The following is a 23,093-nucleotide window of genomic DNA, read 5'->3' on the forward strand; positions in this document are numbered from 1 at the left end:
AGAAACGTGCCAGGAAAGCCAAGAGAATCCATAGAGCCTTTGAAGGAGGTGGATTGCCCCTGCAGGCGCCATGGGACAGCCAAGAAACTGTGAATCGGCTTGCTTTAACATCCCCAAAAGATCACACTAGCTCACCAGCAATGGATTCAAATCAAGAAGAAATCTCTGAATTACCAGAAAAACAATTAAGAAGTTCGACTATTAAGCCAATTAAGGGGCACCAGAGAAAGGTGAAGTCCAATTTAAAAAAATGATATAGGATATGAATGGAAAAATCTCCAGTGAAATATAACCTAAATAGAACACAATCGCAACTTCTGAAAATGAAGGACACACTTACAAAATTGCAAAATGCACTGGAAAGTCTCAGCAATCGAATCAAATGAGTAAAAGAAAGAACTTCAGAACTTGAAGACAAGGCTTTCAAATTAACCCACTCCAACAAACACAAAAAAGAATTTAAAAAAAATGAACAAACCCTTCAAGAAGTTTGGGAGTATGTTAAACAACCAAACTTAAGAATAATTGGTGTTCCTGAGGAAGAAGAGAAATCTAAAAGTTTGAATAATGAGGGAATAATTGAGGAAAACTTCCCCAGCCTTGCTAGAGATCTAGACATCTAAATACAAGAAGTTCAAAGAACACCTGGGAAATTCATTGCAAAAAGATCATGCCTAGGCACATAGTCATCAAGTTATCTAAAGTCAAGACAAAGGAAATAACCTTAAGAGGCAAAAGCATCAGGTAACCTGTAAAGGAAAACCCATCAGATCAACAGCTGATTTCTCACAGCAGAAACCCTACAAGCCAGAAGGGTCCTGTCTTTAAAGCCTCCTTAAACAAAACAATTACCAGCCACGCATCATGTATCCAGTGAAACTAAGCTTCATAAATGAAAGATACAGTTTTTTCAGAAAAATGCTAAGATAATTCACCACTACCAAGCCAGCACTACAAGAACTGCTAAAAGGAGCTGTAAATCTTGAAACAAATCCTCAAAATAAACCAAAATAGAATCTCTTTAAAGCATAAATCTCACAGGTCCTGCAAAACAACACAATGAAACAAACCAAGGTATTCAGGCAACAAATAGCATGATGAATAGAATAGTACCTCACATCTCAATACTAATGTTGAATGTAAATGGCCTAAAAGCTTCACTTAAAAGATGCGGAATAGATAAGATTCACCAACCAAGTGTCTGCTGTCTTCAAGAGACTTGCCTGGCACCTAAGGACTCACATGAACTTAAGGTAAAAAGGTGAAAAAAATACTCCATGCAAATGGACACCAAAAGTGAGCAGGAATAGCTATTCTTACCAGACAAAACAAAACTTTAAAGCAACAGCAATTAAAAAAGACAAAGAGGGACATTATATAATGATAAAAGGACTAGTCCAACAGGAATACACGACAATCTAAATATATATGCATTAACACTGGGGCTCCCAAAACAATACTACTAGACCTAAGAAATGAGATGGACCACAACACAGTAATATTGGCACATTTCATCAAGACAGAAAGTCAGTAAAGAAACAATGGACTTATGCTATACCCTACAACAAATGGACTTAACAGATACTTACAGAACATTTTACCCAACGACTGCAGAATATACATGCTATTCATCAGCACACGGAACATGCTCCAAGATAGGCCACAAAACAAGTCTCAACAATTTTAAGAAAATCAAAATTACAGCAAGTACTCTCTCAGACCACAGTGGAATAAAATTGGAAATTAACTCTAAAAGGAACCCCCAAAATCATGCAAATACATGGAAACTAAATAACGTGCTCCTGAATTCAACACTTCTGGGATACAGCAAAGCCAGTGGTAAGTGCAAAGTTCATAGCATTAAATGCCCACATCAGAAAGTCTGAAAGAGCCCAAACAGACAATCTAAGGCCACACCTTAATGAACTAGAGAAACAAGAACAAACCCAAACCCACCAAGGAGAGGTGAAAGACCTCTACAAGGAAAACTGCAAAACACTGCTGCAAGAAGTCATAGATGACACAAACAAATGGAAATACATCCCATGCTCATGGATGGGTAGAATCCATATTGTGACCATGGCCATATTGCCAAAAGCAATCTACAAATTCAATGCAATTCCCATCAAAATACCACCATCATTCTTCCCAGAACTAGAAAAAGCAATCCTAAAATTCATATGGAACTGAAAAACAGCCTGCATAGCGAAAGCAAGACTAAGCAAAAAGAACAAATCTGGAGGCATTGCATTACCCAACCTTAAAGTATACTATAAGGCCACAGTCACCAGAACAGCATGGTACTGGTATAAAAACAGGCATGTAGAACAATGGAACAGAATAGAGAACCCAGAAATAAAGCCAAATACTTACTGATCTTCGACAAGGCACACAAAAACAAAGTGGGAAAATAACACCCTATTCAACAAATGGTGCAGAAATAATTGGTAAGCCACGTGTAGAAGAATGAAACTGAATCCTCATCTCTCACCTTATACAAAAATCAACTCAGGATGGATCAAAAACTTTAAGACATGAAACCATAAAAATTCTAGAAGATAAAACTGGAAAAACCCTTCTAGACACTGGCTTAGGCAAAGACTTAATGACCAAGAACCCAAAAGCAAATGCAACAAAACAAAGATAAATAGGACTTAATTTTAAAAGTTTCTGCAAGGCAAAAGAAATAATCAGCAGAGTAAACAGACAAGCCAGACAGTGGGAGAAAACCTTTGCAATCTATAGATCCAACAAAGGACTAATAACTAGAATCTACAAGGAACTCAAATCAGCAAGAAAAAACAATCCCATCAAAACGTGGGCTAAGGCCATGAATAGACCATTCTCAAAAGAAGATATATAAATGGCCAACGAACATATGAAAAAATGCTCAACATCACTACCGATCAGGGAAATGCAAATCAAAACCACATTGCAATACCACCTTACTCCTGCAAGAATGGCCATAACCAAAAAATAATAGATGTTGGCATGGATGCAGTGAAAAGGGAACACTTTTATGCTGTTGGTGGGACTGTAAACTAGGACAACCACTATGGAAAACAATGTGGAGATTCCTTAAAGAACTACAAGTAGTTCTACCATTTGATCCAGCAGTTCCACTATGGGCTATCTACCAGAGAAAAATCAGTCATTATGCAGAAAAGATTCTTGCACACACATGTTTATAGCAGCACAATTCACAATTGCAAAAAATATGGAAGCAGCCCAAATGCCCATCAATGAGTGAGTAAATTGTGTGTGTGTGTGCATATATATATATATACCCCATGGAATACTACTCAGCCATAAAAAGGAACAAAATAATGGTATTTGCAGCAACCTGGATGGAATTGGAGACCATTATTCTAGGTGAAGTAATTCAGGAATGGAAAACCAAACATCGTATGTTCTCACTCGTAAGTGAGAGCTAAGCTATGAGGCAACAAAGGCTTAAGAATGATACAGTGGGTTTGGGGACTCAGGGGCAAGGGTTAGGGGATAAAAGACTACACATGGGGTGCAGTGTATACTTTCCAGGTGATAGGTGCACCAAAATCTCAGAAGTCACTACTAAAGAACTTATTCATGTAAGCAAACACCACCTGTTCCCCAAAAACCTATTGAAATATATACATATACACACACATTATAAACTCAGAAATAATAAATAAATGCAATGGAAAGCCATTGGTTGGTTGGAAGCCAGGGAGCAGTATGTTAAGCTTGAATTTGAATATGTATTTGAATTTGGGTAATTGACCATTCTGCAGTGGATAGTGGTGGACTTCCACATTGAGGCCCCTTGAGAAGGTCTTGGAGGATGTGACAGCAGCAGGGCTCTAGCTCAGGCTGCCCCACCCCTCACCCTTCACGCTCCTCGGTTGAGAAACAAGATCCAGGTTGTTTGTCAGCTGCTCCAGAACTCTCCTGCCCAGGTTATCTTGGTTTTAAAACTCAGATTTCAGGGAAGTGTTTATCCATTTCTTTGGAGGATCCAAGGGCAGTGTTCTGGAGGGTTCCCATCTTCCCCTAACTGATGAAAAATCCCTTCCTTAAATATGACGCTAAAGTAGTTTTGTGGCCACTCATCTGTTTTATTAGTATCTGTTGGAAACTAGTGCATGGAGGGAGGTCCATGTGTTCAGCCCCTACTCATTCAATATGTGTTCAAGATAGATTGATAGATAGGTGATACATAGATAGATTGATTAACAGACAGATAGATGGGTGGATAGATTAACAGGTAAACAGATGGATAGATGATTGATGGATACAATAGAGTTGACAGATTAATGAGACAGATTGATAGAGATAGATGATAAACACACATAAGTAGATGATCTATACAGATTGATCATCGATCGATCAATAGACAATAGGTGCTCAATATATCTCTATAGAGATCTAGAAATAGAGATATATTGAGCACCTACTCTATGCTCAGCACTGTTTCAGACACTAGAGACATATTGGTGAGCAAGCTAGATACAGTCCCTGCCCTCTTGGAGTTGACAGTCTAGAGCTGGAGAGAGAGACCTGTAAATTAAAAGATGCAGTACTGTGGGGGTCAGGAGAAAAGCTATGATGATCAAATGCTTAGAGACATACCTCAGTGGTGCCTCTAAAGACTTATGAGTAGAGGTGATGCCTGAGCCAAAATCTAGATGATGAATTTGAGCTGGCCAGGAGGATGTGGGGAAAGGTAGACTGGTCCAGAGAACAGGTAGATCATGGCCAGAAGATCAAGAGGAAACAGAGAGCCCATCAGGATGAGGTGCTGGGAGTAACCCAGGGTGGCCTGGAGCAAGGAGTGAGTGGAAGGGAGGGAGAGGGATAGAGATGACAGGGGTGAAGCCAGAGCCAGACCAGAAAGGTCTCCAGGACAGGTGAGCAACTGGACTTAGAAACCAAGAGTTGCTGAAAGGGGTTGTAAGCAGGAAAATAGAAATTGGGTTTCTTTAGAAAAATCTCCAAGACCTTGAAGCCTGAACTGAATCCTGTTGATCATTCATTTATTCCTTCAATAAATAGTATCCTTTTAATTCCTACTGTGTTCCAGGCACTATGCTAGGCACTGGTGGGTCCCAGAAGGCACTGGTCCCTGCTGATCCACAGGGTAGTAGAAAAATACCAAGATTTCATAAGTCTAGGAGGGACGGCAGCCCCCGCAGGAACGTCAGAGCGGTAACTACCTCTGTTACTCTCAGGATGCTTTCTTAGTCCTAATCTTTAGTCTGTGGCCTGATGAAAACTGAAAGCAAGACACGTGCCAGTGAGTGTACACGGATGGCAGCCACCCCTGGTAGGCAGTAGGGATTTGGTTTATATGTGTTGGGTGAATGAATGACAGAGAGAGTGAATGAATTCATGAATGGGAGGCAATATGTAGCATAGTGGATGAGAATGCAGTCTCTGGGGTTGGACTTCATGGGTTCCCATGCTGGCTCTGCCCCCTCTGACCATAGCGAGTTATCTCACTTCTCTGAGACTCAGTTTCCACATCTGTAAAGTAAAGATAATGACAAGGGTCTCCCCTTTATGGATTTGGGAGTATCAAATGAATGGACACATCTGCCTGGCACACTGTAATCCCTCAGCAAATATTAGCAGTGGAGCTCTGTACCCTGGGTAAAAGAATGGACTGACATAGTACCTCTTGCAAGAACAATGAGAAACTAGATCAGCTCCTATTTCCCCTGCACATAGGAAATCTCAGAATGTAGGTATGTGTATCCACACTCGACCTTCGTGCACACACACACTACAGATGCTAATTATGGGAAGACAACAGAGGCAGTGCAAGCCTCATACTGTACCCGTTATTTGCCCCAACATGCCCACATGCTGTGTCCTCAAAAAAAAAAAAAAAAAAAAAAAAAAAAACCACTAAATTAACCCACCTGGGGGAGATTTTTCAAATTAGATGACCCCTAATTTAATTTGATTTGAAATAGCAACAAGCTCATTGTCAGGAATCTCCCTAGTTCATTCAGTTTTTGGTCAAGCCATTCACCTGTTCATTCAACAAACATTACTTGAGCACCTGCTGTGTACTAAGCATGGTAGTAGGCACCAAGAAAGAGCAGAGAACCAGCCAGGTAAAGCCCTCGTTCACACAGAGCTTATATTACAGCTGGAGGAGATAAGGAATAAATACATCAACAGACAACTCTGAGATAGTGCTTATCACCACTGGTAGGAAGAAAATAAAGCAGTAGGGAATGACACAGATTGACTGAAGGTCCATTTGAAATTTGGGGTGTGGGGTGGTCAGGTAAAGACTCTGTGAGGCAGCTTTAGACATAAGGGGCTGGCTGTGCAAGAAAGGAGTATTCCACACAGGGCAGATGGTGCAGGAAAGCTGAGCTGGGAATGAGCCTGCCTTGATTGAGGTGGCTAAAACAAGGCATCCTGGAGAAAGACGGGGAGGGGGTCATGGAGTTGGAGGATGGGGTGAGCTCAGACTCTGAGTGCACTAAGAAGCCTGGGGTCAGCAGTAAGAGAACATTTTACAAGGCCTGACTACAGGATACAGAAGAAATTGCAGGTGGCACAAGTGGAAGGAGGGAAGCCCAGAGAGGATTGCTGTGGGTCACAGCCACACACACCCCCAAGCTGGCTGGCAGGAAGGAAGGATCGCAAGATGACTCTCATGCTTACGGTCCAGATCTAGGTGCCTTGGGAAAGCCAAAGCTGTCTCTTCCTAGGAATCCTATTTGAACCCCTGTAGACGACAGGCAATGCTGAGGGTCTCTAGCTTATGATACAGCAGCTGTGAAAACATGACCTCTATTCTTGTTCAGAACCATTGCACCAAGTGGAGGTGTGTGATTTGGAAAACCAAGGATGGAAGTGGAAATCAGCTGTACCTGTTGAGTGGCAGGGTGTATGTTTCTGTGGAATGGCCTGCAAGCAAGGCATTCATTCATTCATTCATTCATTCATTCACTCATTCAGCTCATGTGTGGTTTTCTTTTCAAAGCACACGCCATACACCAGGCACAGGAGGCCCGGTGGTTTAATAAAAGGACCACAGGCCTTGTGATCCTTCAGACTGAGTCCAGATCCCAGATCTTCTGCTTATAAGCTGTGCAACCTTCTGCAGGTGACTTAGTTGGAGCCTCAGTTTCTTCATCTGTAAAATGGGTATATGAAAGTTAACAAAGGGGATCCTAGGCCTTTCTGAGACCTAGCACCCTAGTTCAGAATTCACTCCCATTTCAGGTCGGCACTGACTGGGATGCCAAGGAGCGGCTGTTCCGCAACTTTGGGGGTCTCCTGGGGCCCATGGATGAGCCGGTGGGTATGCAGAAGTGGGGGAAGGGACCCAACGTGACTGTGACCGTCATTTGGGTGGATCCCGTCAACGTCATCGCAGCCACCTATGACATCCTGATTGAGTCCACTGCCGAATTCACACACTACAAGCCCCCTTTGAACTTGCCCCTGAGGCCTGGGGTCTGGACAGTGAAAATTCTCCACCACTGGGTGCCAGTTGCAGAGACCAAATTCCTCGTTGCGCCTCTGACCTTCTCCAACAGGCAGCCCATCAAACCGGGTGAGTACTCCCAGTGTCTCTGTGGGAGAAATACTCCTTCCCTGGGGACCTTGAGGGTCTTTGGTGTTGGTAGGCAGCACTGCTCAGATGTAGGGCAAGCAGCGGCCTCGCAGAACGGTACTCCTTGCTCTCAATACTTTTCTCTGCGTTTCCCTAGAGAACCATCTAATTTCCTACCTGCACATGGAGATGATGTCATCTGTCTAGGTATTAGGTAGCTATTTGTTAGACGCTCTCCCACTCAACTTCCAGAAGACCTAGATCATACTGAAGACAAGATGGGAAATTAAACCCAGGCAGGTATTAAGAATCAGCAAATCTTGTTTACTATTTAAAAAAAATCAAAACATATGATACACTAGGTGGAAAAGATCAACTACATAATAGTGGAAGATATTTGCTACATTTTTTTAAAGTACTCATCTTCAGAATTTATAAAGAAATGCTATTAATCAGAAGTTGGGCAATCCAGCGCACTACCTGTTTTTGTAAATAAAGTTTTATTGGAACACAGTCACCATGCTCATTCATTTACATGTTGCTTGCTTCTGCTTTAGAGCTGCAGTGGCCGAACTGAATAGTTGTGACAGAGACTGCATGGCCCACAAAGCCAAAGATACTATCTGGCTCTTTACAAAAAAAAAAAAAAAAAAAAAAAAAGACCACCAACCCCGCATAAAAGAGAGGAAAAAAATGGAAGAGAGAACATGAATGGCCCCTCACACACAGAAAAACATGTTCAGCCTCATTAAAAATGAGAGAAATGAAAATTGAAAGCAAAGAGAGGTTCCACTTCACACCCATCATATTGGGAAATGCGTGACAGATAAGAACCTGTGTTACTAAGGCTGAGAGCAATAGGCATTCATGCAGTGCTAGTGGGAGGGTGAAGTGCTAAGACGAGTTTAGAAAATGGTTTAGTATCTCCTAGTAAAGCTGAACATACACACACACTACCACAGACGTCTCACCCCAAGGTATAGGCCCCAGAGGCATGTGCAGAAATGCTCACATGAGAATTATTCTTAATAGCACAAAACCAGAAACAGTCTGATTGTCTGACACTGGAAAGGAGAAACAATTGGCTCTCTGTTCATACAATGGAGTACTATGCAGCAGTGAATAGCAGTAAAGCAAGGGCATGTGTTGACTTGGATGAGTCCCTAAAACATAGTGTTGAGGGGAAAATATCACAGATAAATCATAATTATGATGCGTTTATGTCAAGTTCAAAAACAGGCAAAGTCAACAATATCTTATTTCAGGAGTCATATGTCAAAGGCAGCTGTTAAGAAATGAAACATGAAATTAACACGAAATTCAGGTCAGGGTTTCCATCCCCATGGAGAACAGGGACTGGGATGTCAGTTCCTAACCTGCCTGACTTTTTTCTTTGTCCATTGAAAGGGTTTACTTTTATACTTCTATTTCCCCCCTTTCACGTCCTTTTATTAAGGGGAAAGTCTTTCTCCCTGCTCAAATCCTACCTCTAGAGAAACCACTGCCAACAGTCTGGCGTGAATCTTTTTAGAAGTTTTTCCATATTTTTAAAGCATAAACATAACACACATCATAAATCACAAAACCTTTGCTATTTTTTAAAAATGAAATAATACATTTTGTACTATAAGATTGCTTTTTTTTTTTTTTAACTTTCTAAGTCGATATATATAAAGCTACCAGCTACATGATATTCCACTGGGTTAAGGAACCACAATCTATCTGTTCCCCTATTGGTGGACACATAAGTTTCTGTTGTTGATGATGATGATGATGATGATGTTACTGATAATACTGCAAGGAAAAGGCTTTTTTTTTTTTTTTTTTTTTTAAAATAACAAAGGTTGGCCGGGTGCCATGGCTCACACCTGTAATCCCAGCACTTTGGGAGGCCAAGGCAGGCAGATCACCTGAGGCCAGGAGTTTGAGACCAGCCTGGCCAACATGGTGAAACCCTGTCCTACTAAAAATACAAAAATTAGCCGGGTGTGGTGGCAGGCGCCTGTAGTCCCAGCTACTTGGGAGGCTGAGGCACAAGAATCGCTTGAACCTGTGAGGTGGAGGTTTCAGTGAGCCGAAATCGTGCCACTGCACTCCTCTTGGGTGACAGAGCAAGGTTCTGTCTCAAAAAAAAAAAAAAAAAAGAATTTAGGTCTGGCTCTTTTGCCTAGGCTGGAGTGCAGTCATGCAATCATAGCTCACTGCAGCCTCGAGCTCCTGGGCTCAAGTAATTCTCTCACCTCAGCCTCCTAAGTAGCTGAGACTACATGAGTGTGCCACCATGCCCCGCTATTTTTTTTTTTTTTTTTTTTTTTTTACTATTTTTGTAGTGGTGTGGTCTCACTATGTTGTCCTGGCTGGTCTCAAACTCCTGGCTCTAAACCAACCCTCCCACCTCGGCCACCCAAAGAGCTGGGATTACAGTCATGAGCCACCCACCACACCCAGCCCCAACAAGGAAGAGTCTTAAACATAAAATTGTATGTGCCCAGCCGGGCACGGTGGCTCACACCTGTAATCCCAGCACACTGGGAGGCTGAGGCGGGCGGATCACGACGTCAGGAGATTGAGACCATCCTGGCTAACACGGTGAAACCCTGTCTCTACTAAAAATACAAAAAATTAGCTGGGTGTGGTGGCGGGCGCCTGTAGTCCCAGCCACTCGGGAGGCTGAGGCAGGAGAATGGCGCGAACCCGGGAGGCAGAGCTTGCAGTGAGCCGAGATCGTGCCACTGCACTCCAGCCTGGGCGACAGAGACTCCATCTCAAAAAACAACAAAAACAAAAAGCAAAAAAAAAGAAAAATTGGATGTGCCCATGCAGTTACATCCATAACACAAACTCCTAGAAACAGGATTTCTGGGTCTCTCTATATTTGGAAATGTTCATGTGCATCTAACAGATCACAAACTCAAAAGCCAGAAATGCACAAACTCAAAAGCCAGAAGTCTAGCTTCGAAGACTTCTAGATTGGGTGCCCTTTAGCCAATGATGCAAGGGGATGGGGACGCAGCTGTGGGGAGGAGGTGCCTGGAGTCCTAGCAAAGGGAGTTGTTTGGGAAAAACTCTCAAACCACTTTTCCTGTGTTCTCACACTGCAATAATCAACACAGAAGACTTCTGTGACAGCAAAATACGTGGGGGAATTTTCCCCATCAGCAAGCAAGCAATCAGTTCTGCAGCGGACACCAGCTGGGTGTCCCCCAATTCAGTTCCAACACTCTCCACCCCAGAGGTAGCATCAGACACCACAGAGTGAGGGCTCAGTGCCATAACACTACCCCCTTCTGCCCGCTAATCACAAGTCTGGGCCTCTGGAACTTCTGACCAAATGGTTTCAAATTGGGGTTCCCACAGCCCCCTCTTTGGGCTCAGTTACTCTGCTAGAGCAGCTCACAGAACTCAGATAAACACTTATGTTTATTGGTTTGTTATGAAAGATATTTTAAAGGATGCAGATAAACAGCTAGATGAAGCTATACAGAGGGCAAGGTCTAGAAGGGTCCTGAGTGCAGGAGCTTCTGTCCCCATGGTATTAGGGTTCCCACCCTCCCAACAGATGGATGAATCTGTCCCTATGGCATTGGGGTTTCCACCCTCCCAGCAGGTAGATGAGTCTGTCCCCATGGCATTGGGGTGCCCACTCTCCTGGCAGGTGGATGAGTTCTTCCTCACCTTCCTGTGAAGAAGCTACCACATGTTCAGCTCTCCAGAAGCTCCTCAAACCCTGTCCTTTGGGCCTTTTATGAAGACTTCGCTGGTTATCCATGATTGAAGCATGACAACTGTGTCAAAATGTGATTGGACAAAAAGGGTCTGACCTAAGTCAGCAAGGCCTGTGTGTTCAGATTCTCCTTGGCCTCTCTGTGCAGTAATTCCTCCCTCCAGGGTGTGCATCAGGGCCCTCTCTGGAATGAGAGTCCTATCACCCACAATCTGATTAGACTCCAGCATTGGGCAGGAGAAGGGGAACAGGAGGAGGCCAGAGAGAGAGAGAGAGAGAGATTCTATTTGCTGAGGCCTAAAGTGCCCAACATTGTAACAAAAGACTGTAAGAAGGGTTACAGGAGTTCTGAGCCAAGAACCATAGACAAAAACCACTATCATGGTCGGGTGCAGTGGCTCACGCCTGTAATCCCATCACTTTGGGAGGCTGAGGTGGACGGATTACTCGAGGTCAGGAGTTCAAGACCAGCCTGGCCAATGTGGTAAAACCCTGTATCTCCTAAAAGTACAAAAAATTAGCCAGGCATGGTGGCAGGTGCCTGAAATTCCAGCTACTCAGGAGGCTAAGGCACGAGAATCGCTTGAACCTGGGAGGTGGAGGTTGCAGTGAGCCAAGATCACGCCACTGCACTCCAGCCTGGGCGACAGATCGAGACTCTATCTCCAAAACAATAAATAAATAGGCCAGACACGGTGGCTCACGCCTGTAATCCCAGCACTTTGGGAGGCCGAGGTGGACGGATCACCTGAGGTCGGGAGTTCGAGACCAGCCTAACCAACATGGAGAAACCCCGTCTCTACTAAAAATACAAAATTAGCCGGGTGTGGTGACGTGTGCCTGTGATCCTAACTACTCGGGAGGCTGAGGCAGGAGAATTGCTTGAACCCAGGAGGTGGAGGTTGCAGTGAGCTGAGATCATGCCATTGCACTCCAGCCTGGGCAACAAGAGTGAGACTCCGCCTCAAAAAAATCAATCAATCAATCAGTCCTCTATCATAGGAGTCTCGAAGTGAATGCTCAGCTTCTGCTGTCTTTGTGCAGAGCAAGCAGAAAGAGAGACCTCATGTTTTCTTGAGCTGGAAGCCTACTCCTTCTTCCCCTATGAACCAGGCAAAAGACAGCCCCTCCAGAGCTGACCAGGCCCAATCCCACCCCCTTAGAGGTCTTAGGTTCCTTCTTGATCAAGTTCCCATCTTTAGCATCCCTAAGGATTTCCAGTGCCAGACATGGAGGAGAGGGGAGTAAATGGCTGTGTCTTCGCTGCTTCAGATACACCTGTTGGACAGAATGAAGCAGTGCTCCTGAACACACCCCCATGCCAGTGGAGTAGCCTGGGGGCCATTCATGGGGTCCTGATTTTTCCAGTGTTTTCTTCCAGGGTTTCTAAGGAAGGCAGGGCTCTCCCTACACATGCCCAGGATGACCCAGGAGTCATTTTACCCCCACCGAGAGCAGCCTTCCTGTCCTCAGTAATTGTATTTGTTAGCGATGTTCCAATGAATGACAGTGAACACGAAGGTGGGAGCAATGCAATTTGTAAAATGATTCATCAAGAGTAATTTTCTATTGATGCGTCCCTGGTAATCGCAAGAAATCCGATGAGGTGGAATTGAGGAAAATTTAATTATAGAGACGAGCATCGCAAGCTAATATTGTAATAGCGTTTCCCACATTAACCTCATTTCTCATAAGGGTTTTTTGCATCAACCACAATATTTGGTTCCAGTGTTTGCGTGTTTGTTAGCTGCTCTCTTCCCTTTGAATGTTCTGCCTTTTGTCAGTTTCAGTATCTCCTCATTCTCCTCTTTCTTACTCTGCAGAATAGAGGTGCTAAGGGGCTCTGATAGAGAAATTAGGGCCCGCACCAAAGACAGCTGACTCTGTTCTGGCAGGTGGGGCTGAAGCTGCCCACCCTATCCTGTATTAGAGAAAGATGGGTTAGGACCAGACTTCCAAACACTGTGGCTCCTAACTACCGTGGGAGAAAGTAGCGTTGCTAAACCCCTTGCAAGACAAAGTATGTGCTCAATGACTGCTCACCTCCTTCCTCCCACTTGTGCCCATCCAAACCACAGAACCCAACCCTTTTGCTTCCTGGGGCATTGGAAATTAAAGGAATGACGATCTTGTCTGTGTTAATCAAGGCATATTTTGAATTCATCTACTATTCTCACTGCTTTTGGAAGGGTAAGCATATGGTCTTTCTTCCTTCTTCTTGCCTACTCTGGACACTTGTTAATTATCCAGGCTGTCCTGGGTGCCTTTGGTGGTGGCAGCTGCTGTCAGGCAAACAGGAAGCACTGTCTTCTGAACATTGCGTTATCTTGGAAGGTTTCTTGTAATCCTAGCTAGCTCAGCTCTTGCAAAGCCTGATTTAGTAAAGTGCAACTCACCAGAGTCATTGGCCAGCCTTTTTAAAAATATATATGTGCTTCTACTGAGCAATAAAAAAGCAATGAATGTGAATGTCTTCAAAATATTAGAAATAGCATCTATTAGAAATAGAAGAAGTGTATAGCTTCTTTCCTTCACCCCAAATGGCTATACTTCCTGATTCCCCATTGTGCAGCCCTGGGAGGTAGTAGTCGTCACTCTCATGTACATGTTACTGTTTAACCCATTTATGCCTGAGGTTGCAATTTTTTGAATTTTTTTTGAGATGGAGTCTCACTCTATCGACCAGACTGGAGTGCAATGGTGTGATCTCGGCTTAATGAAACCTCCGCCTCCGAGGTTCAAATGATTCTCCTGCCTCACCCTCCCAAGTAGCTGGGATTACAGGCATCAGCCACCATGCCTGGCTTATTTTTGTATTTTTAGTAGAGACAGGGTTTCACCATGTTGGCCAGGCTGGTCTCGAACTCCTGACCTCAGGTGATCCACCTGCCTCAACCTCACAAAGTGCTGGGATTACAGGTGTGAGCCATCGTGCCTGGCCCAATTGTTTGAATTTTTGCATTAGTGAAAAATCAGACCTTGGTGATGACCTTGAGCAGTAGAGTATCATGGTGAGTGATAAGCACGGCCTTTGGAGTCAGTCGGTCCTGGATTTAACAGGTCCAGATCTGTCTCTAACTCCAGCTGCCTCTGTTTCCCCATCTGTATAGTAGGGATGATAAAACCAGCCCCCTAGTTTTTTAGGTGTGTGAGGATTATGGACTAATACCAGCAGTAATAATCCTAGCTGTATTTGTCTGTTCTCATGACCTGAGGCTGGGTAATCTATAAAGGTAAGAAGTTTAATAGACTCACAGTTTCACATGGTCAGGGAGGCCTCACCATCATGATGGAAGGCAAAGGAGAAGCAAAGGCACATCTTACATGGTGGCAGGCAAGAGCACCTGTGCAAGGGCACTCCCCTTTAAAAAACCATCAGATCTCATGAGACTTATTCACTATCACAAGAACAGCATGGGAAAAACTCACCATGATTCAATTACCTCCCACCAGGTCCCTCCCACAACACGTGGGGATTATGGGAGCTACAATTCAAGGTGAGATTTGGGTGGGGACACAGCCAAACCGTATCACTAGCTAAGCTTTTTGTAGCACTTAGTATATGCTAGATATCATTTGTAAACACTTTATATGAGTCAGCACATTTAAGCCTCACAAAGCAAGAAGAAAAGGCGTTAGTATTTTACCTGTTTTACTGATGAGGAAACTGAGGTACAAGGCATGCAGGTCAGAAGTCACACACCTGGTATGTTGGACGTGGGGATGCAAAACCAGACGGCATGACTGCAGTACCTGGGATCTTGTATGAAGTGCTTCACAAAGTGACCGGCACATAGGAGGGGCCCAGCAAGGCAGCACTGTTCTGAGAGCTAGTTTGACCTCCCACCCCACCTCACCCAGGTCCATGCTTCATACTTCCAGAGTGATTGTTCTGTGGTCAGTTCATGTGCTGACTTAGGCTTCTGGGAAGCAGAAATCCAACTTATGCAGAGTACAAGGTGGACACTCAGCAGCTGAGATCTGGGCTTCCCAAAGAGACCTGGGTACAGACCTTGGCTCTGACACTCATCATCTGTGTGATTTGGGGAAAGAGGCTTAATTCAGATTTGCACTTACTGTTTCTCTGCCCAGAATTCTCTTCCCCAGGATCTGTATGTTAATCATCACTCAGCTCAGATGTCACCTCCCCAGAGAGGTGTCCCCTACCCACCTTGTCTAACATAAACACCCTGTCACTTTCTAACCCAGGGGTCAGCAAACTTTTTCTGTAAAGGGCTAGACACGAAATATGTTCAGCTTATTGGGTAAAATACAGTCTCTGTCTCAAATACTCAGCTCTGGTAGTACAAAAGCAGCCATAGACAATATGCAAATAAATGGGCACAGCCGTGTTCCAATAAAACTTTATTTACAAACACAGGCCACATTTGGTCCAAGGGCTGCAGTTTGCCAACCCTCTTTTCTCACTTAATACCCTGTTTTTTTTTGTTTTGCCTTCATGACACTTATCACTGCCTGAAATAACCTTATTTATCTACTTGTTTATTTATTTGTTGTTCTCCCTCCACTGGATTTTAACCTTCCTATCTGGTTTGCTCCACCACCTAGAATAGATCCGGGTACCTAATAGGTACTTAATATGTCTTTATCAAATCAGACAGTGCCTTGCAGATCATGGGTGTTTAGTAAATATGTGTTGACTGAATGCCTGGCACAATGTAGGTGCTTAAAAATATGTATTGGATGAATCAGTGTCTGCACTATCAAAGATGCTGTGTAAACATGTGTTGAATGAATAAAGGCATGCACCATGCTCTGTACAAAGTGGGCTCTGTCCTTACGGGCTCAGTTTTCTCAGCTGTGAAATGGGACTGTTAAAAGAACTTCGTGAGATTGTTGTGTGAATTAAATGAGGCGATGCGTGGTGCCCAGTGCAGCACCCGGCACAGGGTGAGTATGAATAGGCATCCTATTGGTGGCTCTTCTAATCCTGAAATTTTTCCCTTTGGCTTTCAGAGGAGGCATTGAAGCTGCACAATGGGCCGCTCCGCAACGCCTACATGGAGCAGAGCTTCCAGAGCCTGAACCCCGTCCTCAGCCTGCCCATCAGCCCCGCCCAGGTGGAGCAGGCACGGAGGAACGCAGCCTCCACGGGCACAGCGCTGGAGGGATGGCTGGACTCGTTGGTGGGCGGGATGTGGACTGCCATGGACATCTGTGCCACGGGCCCCACGGCCTGCCCAGTCATGCAGACCTGCAGCCAGACGGCCTGGAGCTCCTTCAGCCCTGACCCCAAGTCGGAGCTGGGGGCAGTCAAACCCGATGGCCGGCTCAGGTAGCACTGGGCACAAGGAGTGGGCCACAGCAGGATCTCAACGGGAAAGCAGCCAGAGGGGTTGTGGGGCCTGAACCCTGGCCTCCCACCCTGGGGGGGGCCCTCTGTGAATGGGTCTCTCCTGGCCGTAGAACGATGGAAAGGGAAGGTTAGCAGATCAAAGCAGGATCAGCCAACAACCTGCCTTTGGCAAGCTGCGGGTGGGATGGCTCAGTCCCTGCACTGTGACGGTCTCACCTCTTCTGGTTGATCCTCAAGTCCTACAGGTTCCTTGTCTTCCCCTTCCAGTGACCCACCCTTGACCCCAGACGTGTGATTTTCAAACTTTTATTTTGAGCAGCAGAACTTTGTTTACTGAGCACAGTCATAAGTGGAGGTTCAGGGTGCGGACAAAATCCAAGCTGCTCCGGTTGAAGCTGACAAGTGCAAGGTTCCCTCCCAAAGCTCAGCCCTCAGCCCTCCGGGCAGTCCCCTTGCCCAGGGTATCTCCTACGGTACCTCTTCAGAACCCAAGGGCTCTGCAAATGCCAGTTTGACAAGCACTGCCCAGACCAACCATGGGTTCAAAATCCAGCCCCTCCCTTTGGTTCATCTTTCTGCTCCTCTTGGCTGGGGGACTCTTGTGCCAGCCTTGAAAGTCATGGTCGTGGGCCCTTTCCCATGGAGGCTGCAGCCTTAGGAGAGCTCTGAGCCTCTCAGCAGCCCTCCTTGGGTTGAACTATTCTCCTTAGTAACTAGGTAAGTGGGAAAGCCTTTTGATGTGGCATGGCTAAGGTCCAGCCACAAGTGCAACTGCCACCTGTCCAGGGGTCTGGGCCTCCTTCCCTCAAGGCTGCCACACAAAATAGCAGAAATAGGATGATGTTTGTGAGCACCAAACTCAAGACCATGACCTTCTTTGATCCTTGAAAATGGGAACTTTGACAGCCATGACCATGAATCTCACAAGGCAACGCGATGAAACTCACAAAGCAGTGCTTGGAGCAAAACTCCTGAGCTAGACAGCACAGCAGCACCCATCCCCTGCCAGAGCCCTTCCGTTTTGAGGTCAGACACACAAAACCTTTGTCAATTGCACACCGGTGCTGTTGGGAGTGACCAAACCACATGAACCAGACTTTTCCCGTCCAGGAAATAGCATTTCAGAATTGGTTTTTAGTTTCGTGCCCTTCGGCCACAGGCTCAACGGGACATGCAAGATAAAAGTGGGAAGGTTATTTAAACAACAAAAACCAGTATGATTTAAGTGTTTGAGTTACCAGAAACCCAAAAGGTTTCCTTGCCACAAGCCCCCTGGAATGTCATCCCTGTTCACCAGGAGAGCCCTTCACAGGAGGCGTCCCTTGCTCCTGTAATCCCACCTCCCCTGAATGACGGGATTCCCTTGGAAAAAAGGTTTCACCCCTGGTAGCCATCTGCCCTTCCCATGGAGAGCCAGTCCTGACGTTTCTCTCCAGCGTGGGTTTGAAGGGGCTGCCCTTCGCTTTGTGTGACTTGTCTTAATCCTAGCCAGATGTGTTGCCCCATCCCAAGCCTCGCAAGGCAGGATGTCCTGTTGGCAATGGAGGACGTAGAGAAGGAACACTTTAGATATTTATTATTTATATGTTTTAGTCAATGACTAATTAGTAGGTGCTGTTTTTGCAGCTTGTCAATTATGTTACCTTACTAACTGAAGCTGCCTTTATTCACAAAAGGCCCCTTTTCCCATCTTTTCCCACCCCCTGGTGTCTCTCTCTCTCGGTTTCTCTTTCTCTGCATCTACCCCCCATCCTTCTCATCCTCCGAGTAAAACAGGGGCATTGAACACCATGCAAAGAAAGCTCCAACCCGCATCTTCCACTGGCTTTGAGTGGGGTGCCTTGGGGACTGTTGGAGCCTCGTTTTTTCCTTATGCAGAGTGTCAGCCTCATCTCTCCCTCAGATTCCAAGAGTATTGGAATTCCTGAGCCTCCCATCCTCCCCCTACTCACCCCCCATCACAGGCACAAGGAGGTGACAGGCAGAAAATGTGGAGGGTGGGTGGGGAATGTGCTAGCTGCAGAGAGCTTGGGCCATCCCTGCTTGCTCCATGGATGCCTTCCCATTGCCCATGTAATTATGGGCATCCATGCGACCTTAACAGAGGGAAACAGGCTCCTTTGAGAGAGATCCATCTTAGGAAGAGGGTCGTCAGATCCAGGCAGCAGAGTCCAGGAGATAGCCATTCTCAACAGCGATTCTAGGGATCTCAGGGTACTTTCCTCAGAAAGCCCCTATGATCTCTTTTACAGACTCTGGTGGCCACGCGCTGGGTGCCACATCCTCTTTCTGCCCCCGGCCTCTGCCTCTGGCCAGGGTTTCCCTGGGGCTGCTGAAGCCTCTTCGGGAGCTTCCCTTTCACCCTCCTTGCTGGGCCACTAGTGCTTTGTGTTCGCAGCATTATTTGCAGTGGCTTTGGGGACTCAGCAGTGGCAAGTCCCTGTGCATAATGTGAACCTGCAGACTTCAAGATGGGGCCCCTCCTGCACCCACTAACCTGTCTGCCTTTTTTTGTTTTTATCCTGGAACAAGTGGAAAAATGGCAGAGCTAGCGGACTCTGGGGACCCTTCCCGTCCCATGGCTTCATTTCTTCCTCACCACAACTAATTCGGGGAGCTGAGAAGTCACACAGGGTATTCCTCTCCCTTCTCTGATGTTATTAATAGACCAGAGAATAAGGTTGCAGATATTACATTTGTTTTTTGTTTTTTTTTTTTTTAAGGAAAATCCCAAACAAAGCCCAGCATGATTTGAGAAAAGAGGATGTTTTCCCAGGGAAAATAATTTTTTTTAACCTGCCTGAGAATGATTTATTTGTTGGAGGCTGATGGTCAGACAGCCTGGAGCTTGGGTTGTGGAAGATTTCAAAAGCATAGGGCTGTGGTTTCTGGAAACCTATTACAGCCTGCAGCTGTGAGCTGAGCCAGTGACGAGGTCCCTGGAAACTCAGGAAGGCTGAAAGGTGGGCCTTGGGGTATTGGTTTGTGGAGAGAAGGAAGCATTCTTTAGGCTGCGGCACTCCGTATAGTTTCCCACCCACCGAGTGACATTCAGGCAGAAATTGAGCTCAGGAGACAGCCAGCCTTCCCACATCCCACTTCACTTCCCAGTCCACGCGTAAAGCAGTGTGTCCTCAAGAAGGCAGTGAGCAATTCCCAAGGTCCCCGTGTTGTGAGAAGCGCACTGCTTTCTCCCTTTGCAGGGGAAAAAAAGTCTTTCCTGGTGAGATCATGAGTCCTTCTGGCTTCATTTCTCATTGTGGGTTTAACTTCCAAAATGCAAATGGAGTTTAGAGAGGATGAGCAGAACCACAGGACCCGCCCCCACCTCTCGCTCACTGCAGTTGCTTCTACCCTGGGCACAAGTTTGGGTGTCTGAAGACCATGTTTCCCTCTGGTTCTCTAGTTCGCAAATAACACAGAAGACGCTGGCTAGAACCTTAAGCTTTCTGCCAAAAAGATGCAGAGAGCAGGGCAGTAGCTACCGGGAGTGGGGTATGAATAAAGAGTCCTTCCACAACCAAAAGTTCACTGAGGATTTGGAGTACCAGCTCCCCAGCAGCATCCAGGGGTGGAGAGGTGTACATTCTAGAAACAGCTGTTAACACACTCCACTTTAAAGGCAGCAAGCTAGACATGCAGAATCAAAGCCACACACTGTGGTAGGGGTTACAAATGTTTATGGGGCCCAGGATACTAGCATAGATGAGTGAAATGGTTGGTGTGAGGCAAAACGGCATGGTGGGGTTGGGGATGGGGACTGTGGTCTTACTGGCATGCACGTGACCTACCCAGAATGAGCAGCTGCTACTCAGCCCCAACCTGTCATTGTTTGTAAAAATGTAAGCACAGTGTAGTGGAATCTTCCAGTTTGGAAGGGAAGCCGGAAATCCAGATTTATTGGAAAAAATCTGATTTTTCAAGGTCGGGTTTTTTTTTGTTGTTTTTTTTTTTTTAACAGATATAGTGGGCAAAGAAAAATTCCACTGTTCCACGTGTACACTGCCAGCACCCTCTGCTCTCTGGAGAGGTGGTTTAAAGTGAGATTATGCATTGCCCTGGTAGAAGAGGAAAAAAGCCAGCATCAGGTCAGGGCAAAAATAACAGCCCATGTTGAACTCTGAATGGGGACCTCTTGCTAAGTCATTTCGCTCCCCAAGAGACCATTCCACAGAGGGGGGATGGATCATTCAGCTCTCCTGGTCCCAAGATTGTGCTGAAGGGAAGAAAGAACAGAATCTGGAGATCTGGACTGCTGCCCCTTAGATATGCAGAGGTCCACATCTGCCTGGGGCTACACCTTGTGGGACTCCATCAAACCAGGCAGAAATGGCAAAGACAGTGGAGGAGGAGGAGGAGGTAGGGTGTGAAACAGCCAGGCTCTCTCCAAATCCCAAGTGTTGACACAGCCATCTTGCCCCATCCCTGGAAACCTCTTTGGAAACCACATAGGGCTGTGCTGGCTCACGGGATGTCCTGTTTGCTTCTGCCTCAGTTACCTTACTTTGCCCATGGGTCTACCACAGGTGCTACCTCATTGTGTCTGCTGAGAAGTTTACCTGGGAGGGGGGGAACAAAGTTGTCCAAATCTGCTTGAGCTGAATGTATGATCTATGCAAATTCTCTCTCTCCTCTCTCTTCCTCTCTGGCTCTCTTAGAAGTTTTTTTGTTTTGTTTTGTGTTTACCTTGCAAACAAGATACTGTATAGGACCCTCTTAAGATGGAGGAGGGCTTTCTTGCGCCACCTGTGTCTACCCCTCACGTTGTCTTTGGCTCTGGTCTTGCCAGGCTTATGCAGGGAGAAAGTGGCCTCTCTTCCCTCTCCACTTGGCTGGGAATATTCCAACTGCCTCTGCCTACAGATAAAACCAGAAAGCGGGTTCTGCACCTTGTCATGCCCCTCCCTAATGTCATCTACTCCATCCCTCATGTTCCTCCAACTTGCTTCTCCCATCCCTCCTTCAAAAACAAAAAACAACAAAAAAAAAGCCTTAGGTTCCTCCTTTTTGAAATGTGGCCTTAACATTATTTTTGGGAAGCTGACCAGCCATCATTTCCCTCCCATCTCCACCAACATCACAGAAGACAGCATTGTGAAGCTTCTGTGGCAGCCTCCTAAGGAAGGGGTGCCAATCTGTAGTTTGCAGATGCTATAGAAATTGCTTACAAATGTCGTCTTTAAGAAAAATGTTCTTATATTTTTCCTATGGGCAAAATGAAGGCTTGGGTGCTCATCTAAAGCTCAGCCAACTCCTGAAGCACTCTCTTAGAGCATATTGCTGCTGTAATGGGCTGGCTTAATTATCAGCAGAGTGCTTGAAAAGGCTTTGCAAACCTCCCCTGCCCCCAAGACTGGGTGACTTTATATGTACTTCATTCAAGAGTAAATCAGGAGACGTTCTCCATTTATCTCTTTGTCCTTCCTGCCTGGAAAGTGATAGCACTAAATATTCCCAGCAGATGGGTAGTGTTCTCAAAGGGATCACCCTTTCCCTACCTTCAGACTCTATTCTTTACCCTTCCATTGCTCCAGTGCTGATGGAGGCCAAAGACAACCCCAGGGTTTTCATAGGAAATTCACTGGAATTGTGCGCAATTGTCTTTGTAGTCCTTTTGCCTTTTTTTTTTTTTTTTAAATATTATGTTGTCAATAGCATTTGTTTGGGTATTTGTTTTAGAGGCCTCACTCTAAGTTATTACCGTCCCCTTCATTGTTTTCAAAGACATGTGGTGATATAGTTTTTAAAAATAACTATTTTGTTATAGATCATAATATGCATAAAACTGTACAGAAATATTTTGTAATGTGTTGATTTTAAAAAAAGAGAATCTGTAAATAAAGTTTTAAAAAAAGAATTCAAATGGCACACACTGAAATATGTAGATATTTTGCTATTTATTTAAAGGAGTATTTTAAGAGATATTGAAGTATCTGAAATTGACCAGTAATCAAAGTTCCAATCATCTGAATGCTTTTCCTTGAGGTAGAATGTGATTCTCAGAAATGATTGCATTACCTGCCCATTTTTGCACCTTTTCCGTCTTTTTATTTAGCAGAACAACAACAACAACAACAAAATTGTGCCTTAGCTGTATTTTTTTGTCTAGGGGAGTTTGTTTCTGTCTGACAAAGCAAAATTTTTTGCAGAAAACAGTGGATGTATTAAATACTGTATCATACCAAAAACACTGCAGGTGTATATAGATGCTTTCTGTCATACTGTGTTTTCAGATGCAGAATTTTAGAATTAAAAAAATACTGCCTTTATGGAACAGTGACTATATGTGGCTTCTTTTCAGCAATACTGTGCATCTTTACACAATCTCATATTCTCTTCTGTCATCTGCATGGTGAAGATAGGATGACTATATAATTTATCATCCAAACTGGGATACTTTTGAGAGTTAAAGGAAGCACCATGTGGATGGGATGCTGAGACCACAGGCATAAATGGCCTATCCTGGGAAAACCTGGGTGCGTGGACACATT

At 45.1% G+C, this 23,093-nt stretch overlaps 1 protein-coding gene across 1 annotated transcript in view; it reads left to right on the forward strand.

Moving 5' to 3' along the window:
* The window catches only part of XYLT1 (xylosyltransferase 1), a 368,112-nt gene extending 345,236 nt beyond the window's left edge, over window positions 1-22,876 (forward strand). Inside the window, exons 11-12 of the mRNA XM_054454615.2 lie at window positions 7,228-7,561; window positions 16,263-22,876. Of these exons, the coding sequence (XP_054310590.2) occupies window positions 7,228-7,561; window positions 16,263-16,585 (657 nt within the window). The 3' untranslated portion in view covers window positions 16,586-22,876. The remainder of the gene's footprint in view (window positions 1-7,227; window positions 7,562-16,262) is intronic.
* The last annotated feature ends 217 nt before the right edge of the window (window positions 22,877-23,093 follow it).

This window comes from Pongo pygmaeus, chromosome 18 (assembly GCF_028885625.2).
Source record: "Pongo pygmaeus isolate AG05252 chromosome 18, NHGRI_mPonPyg2-v2.0_pri, whole genome shotgun sequence".
Classification (NCBI taxonomy): domain Eukaryota; kingdom Metazoa; phylum Chordata; class Mammalia; order Primates; family Hominidae; genus Pongo; species Pongo pygmaeus.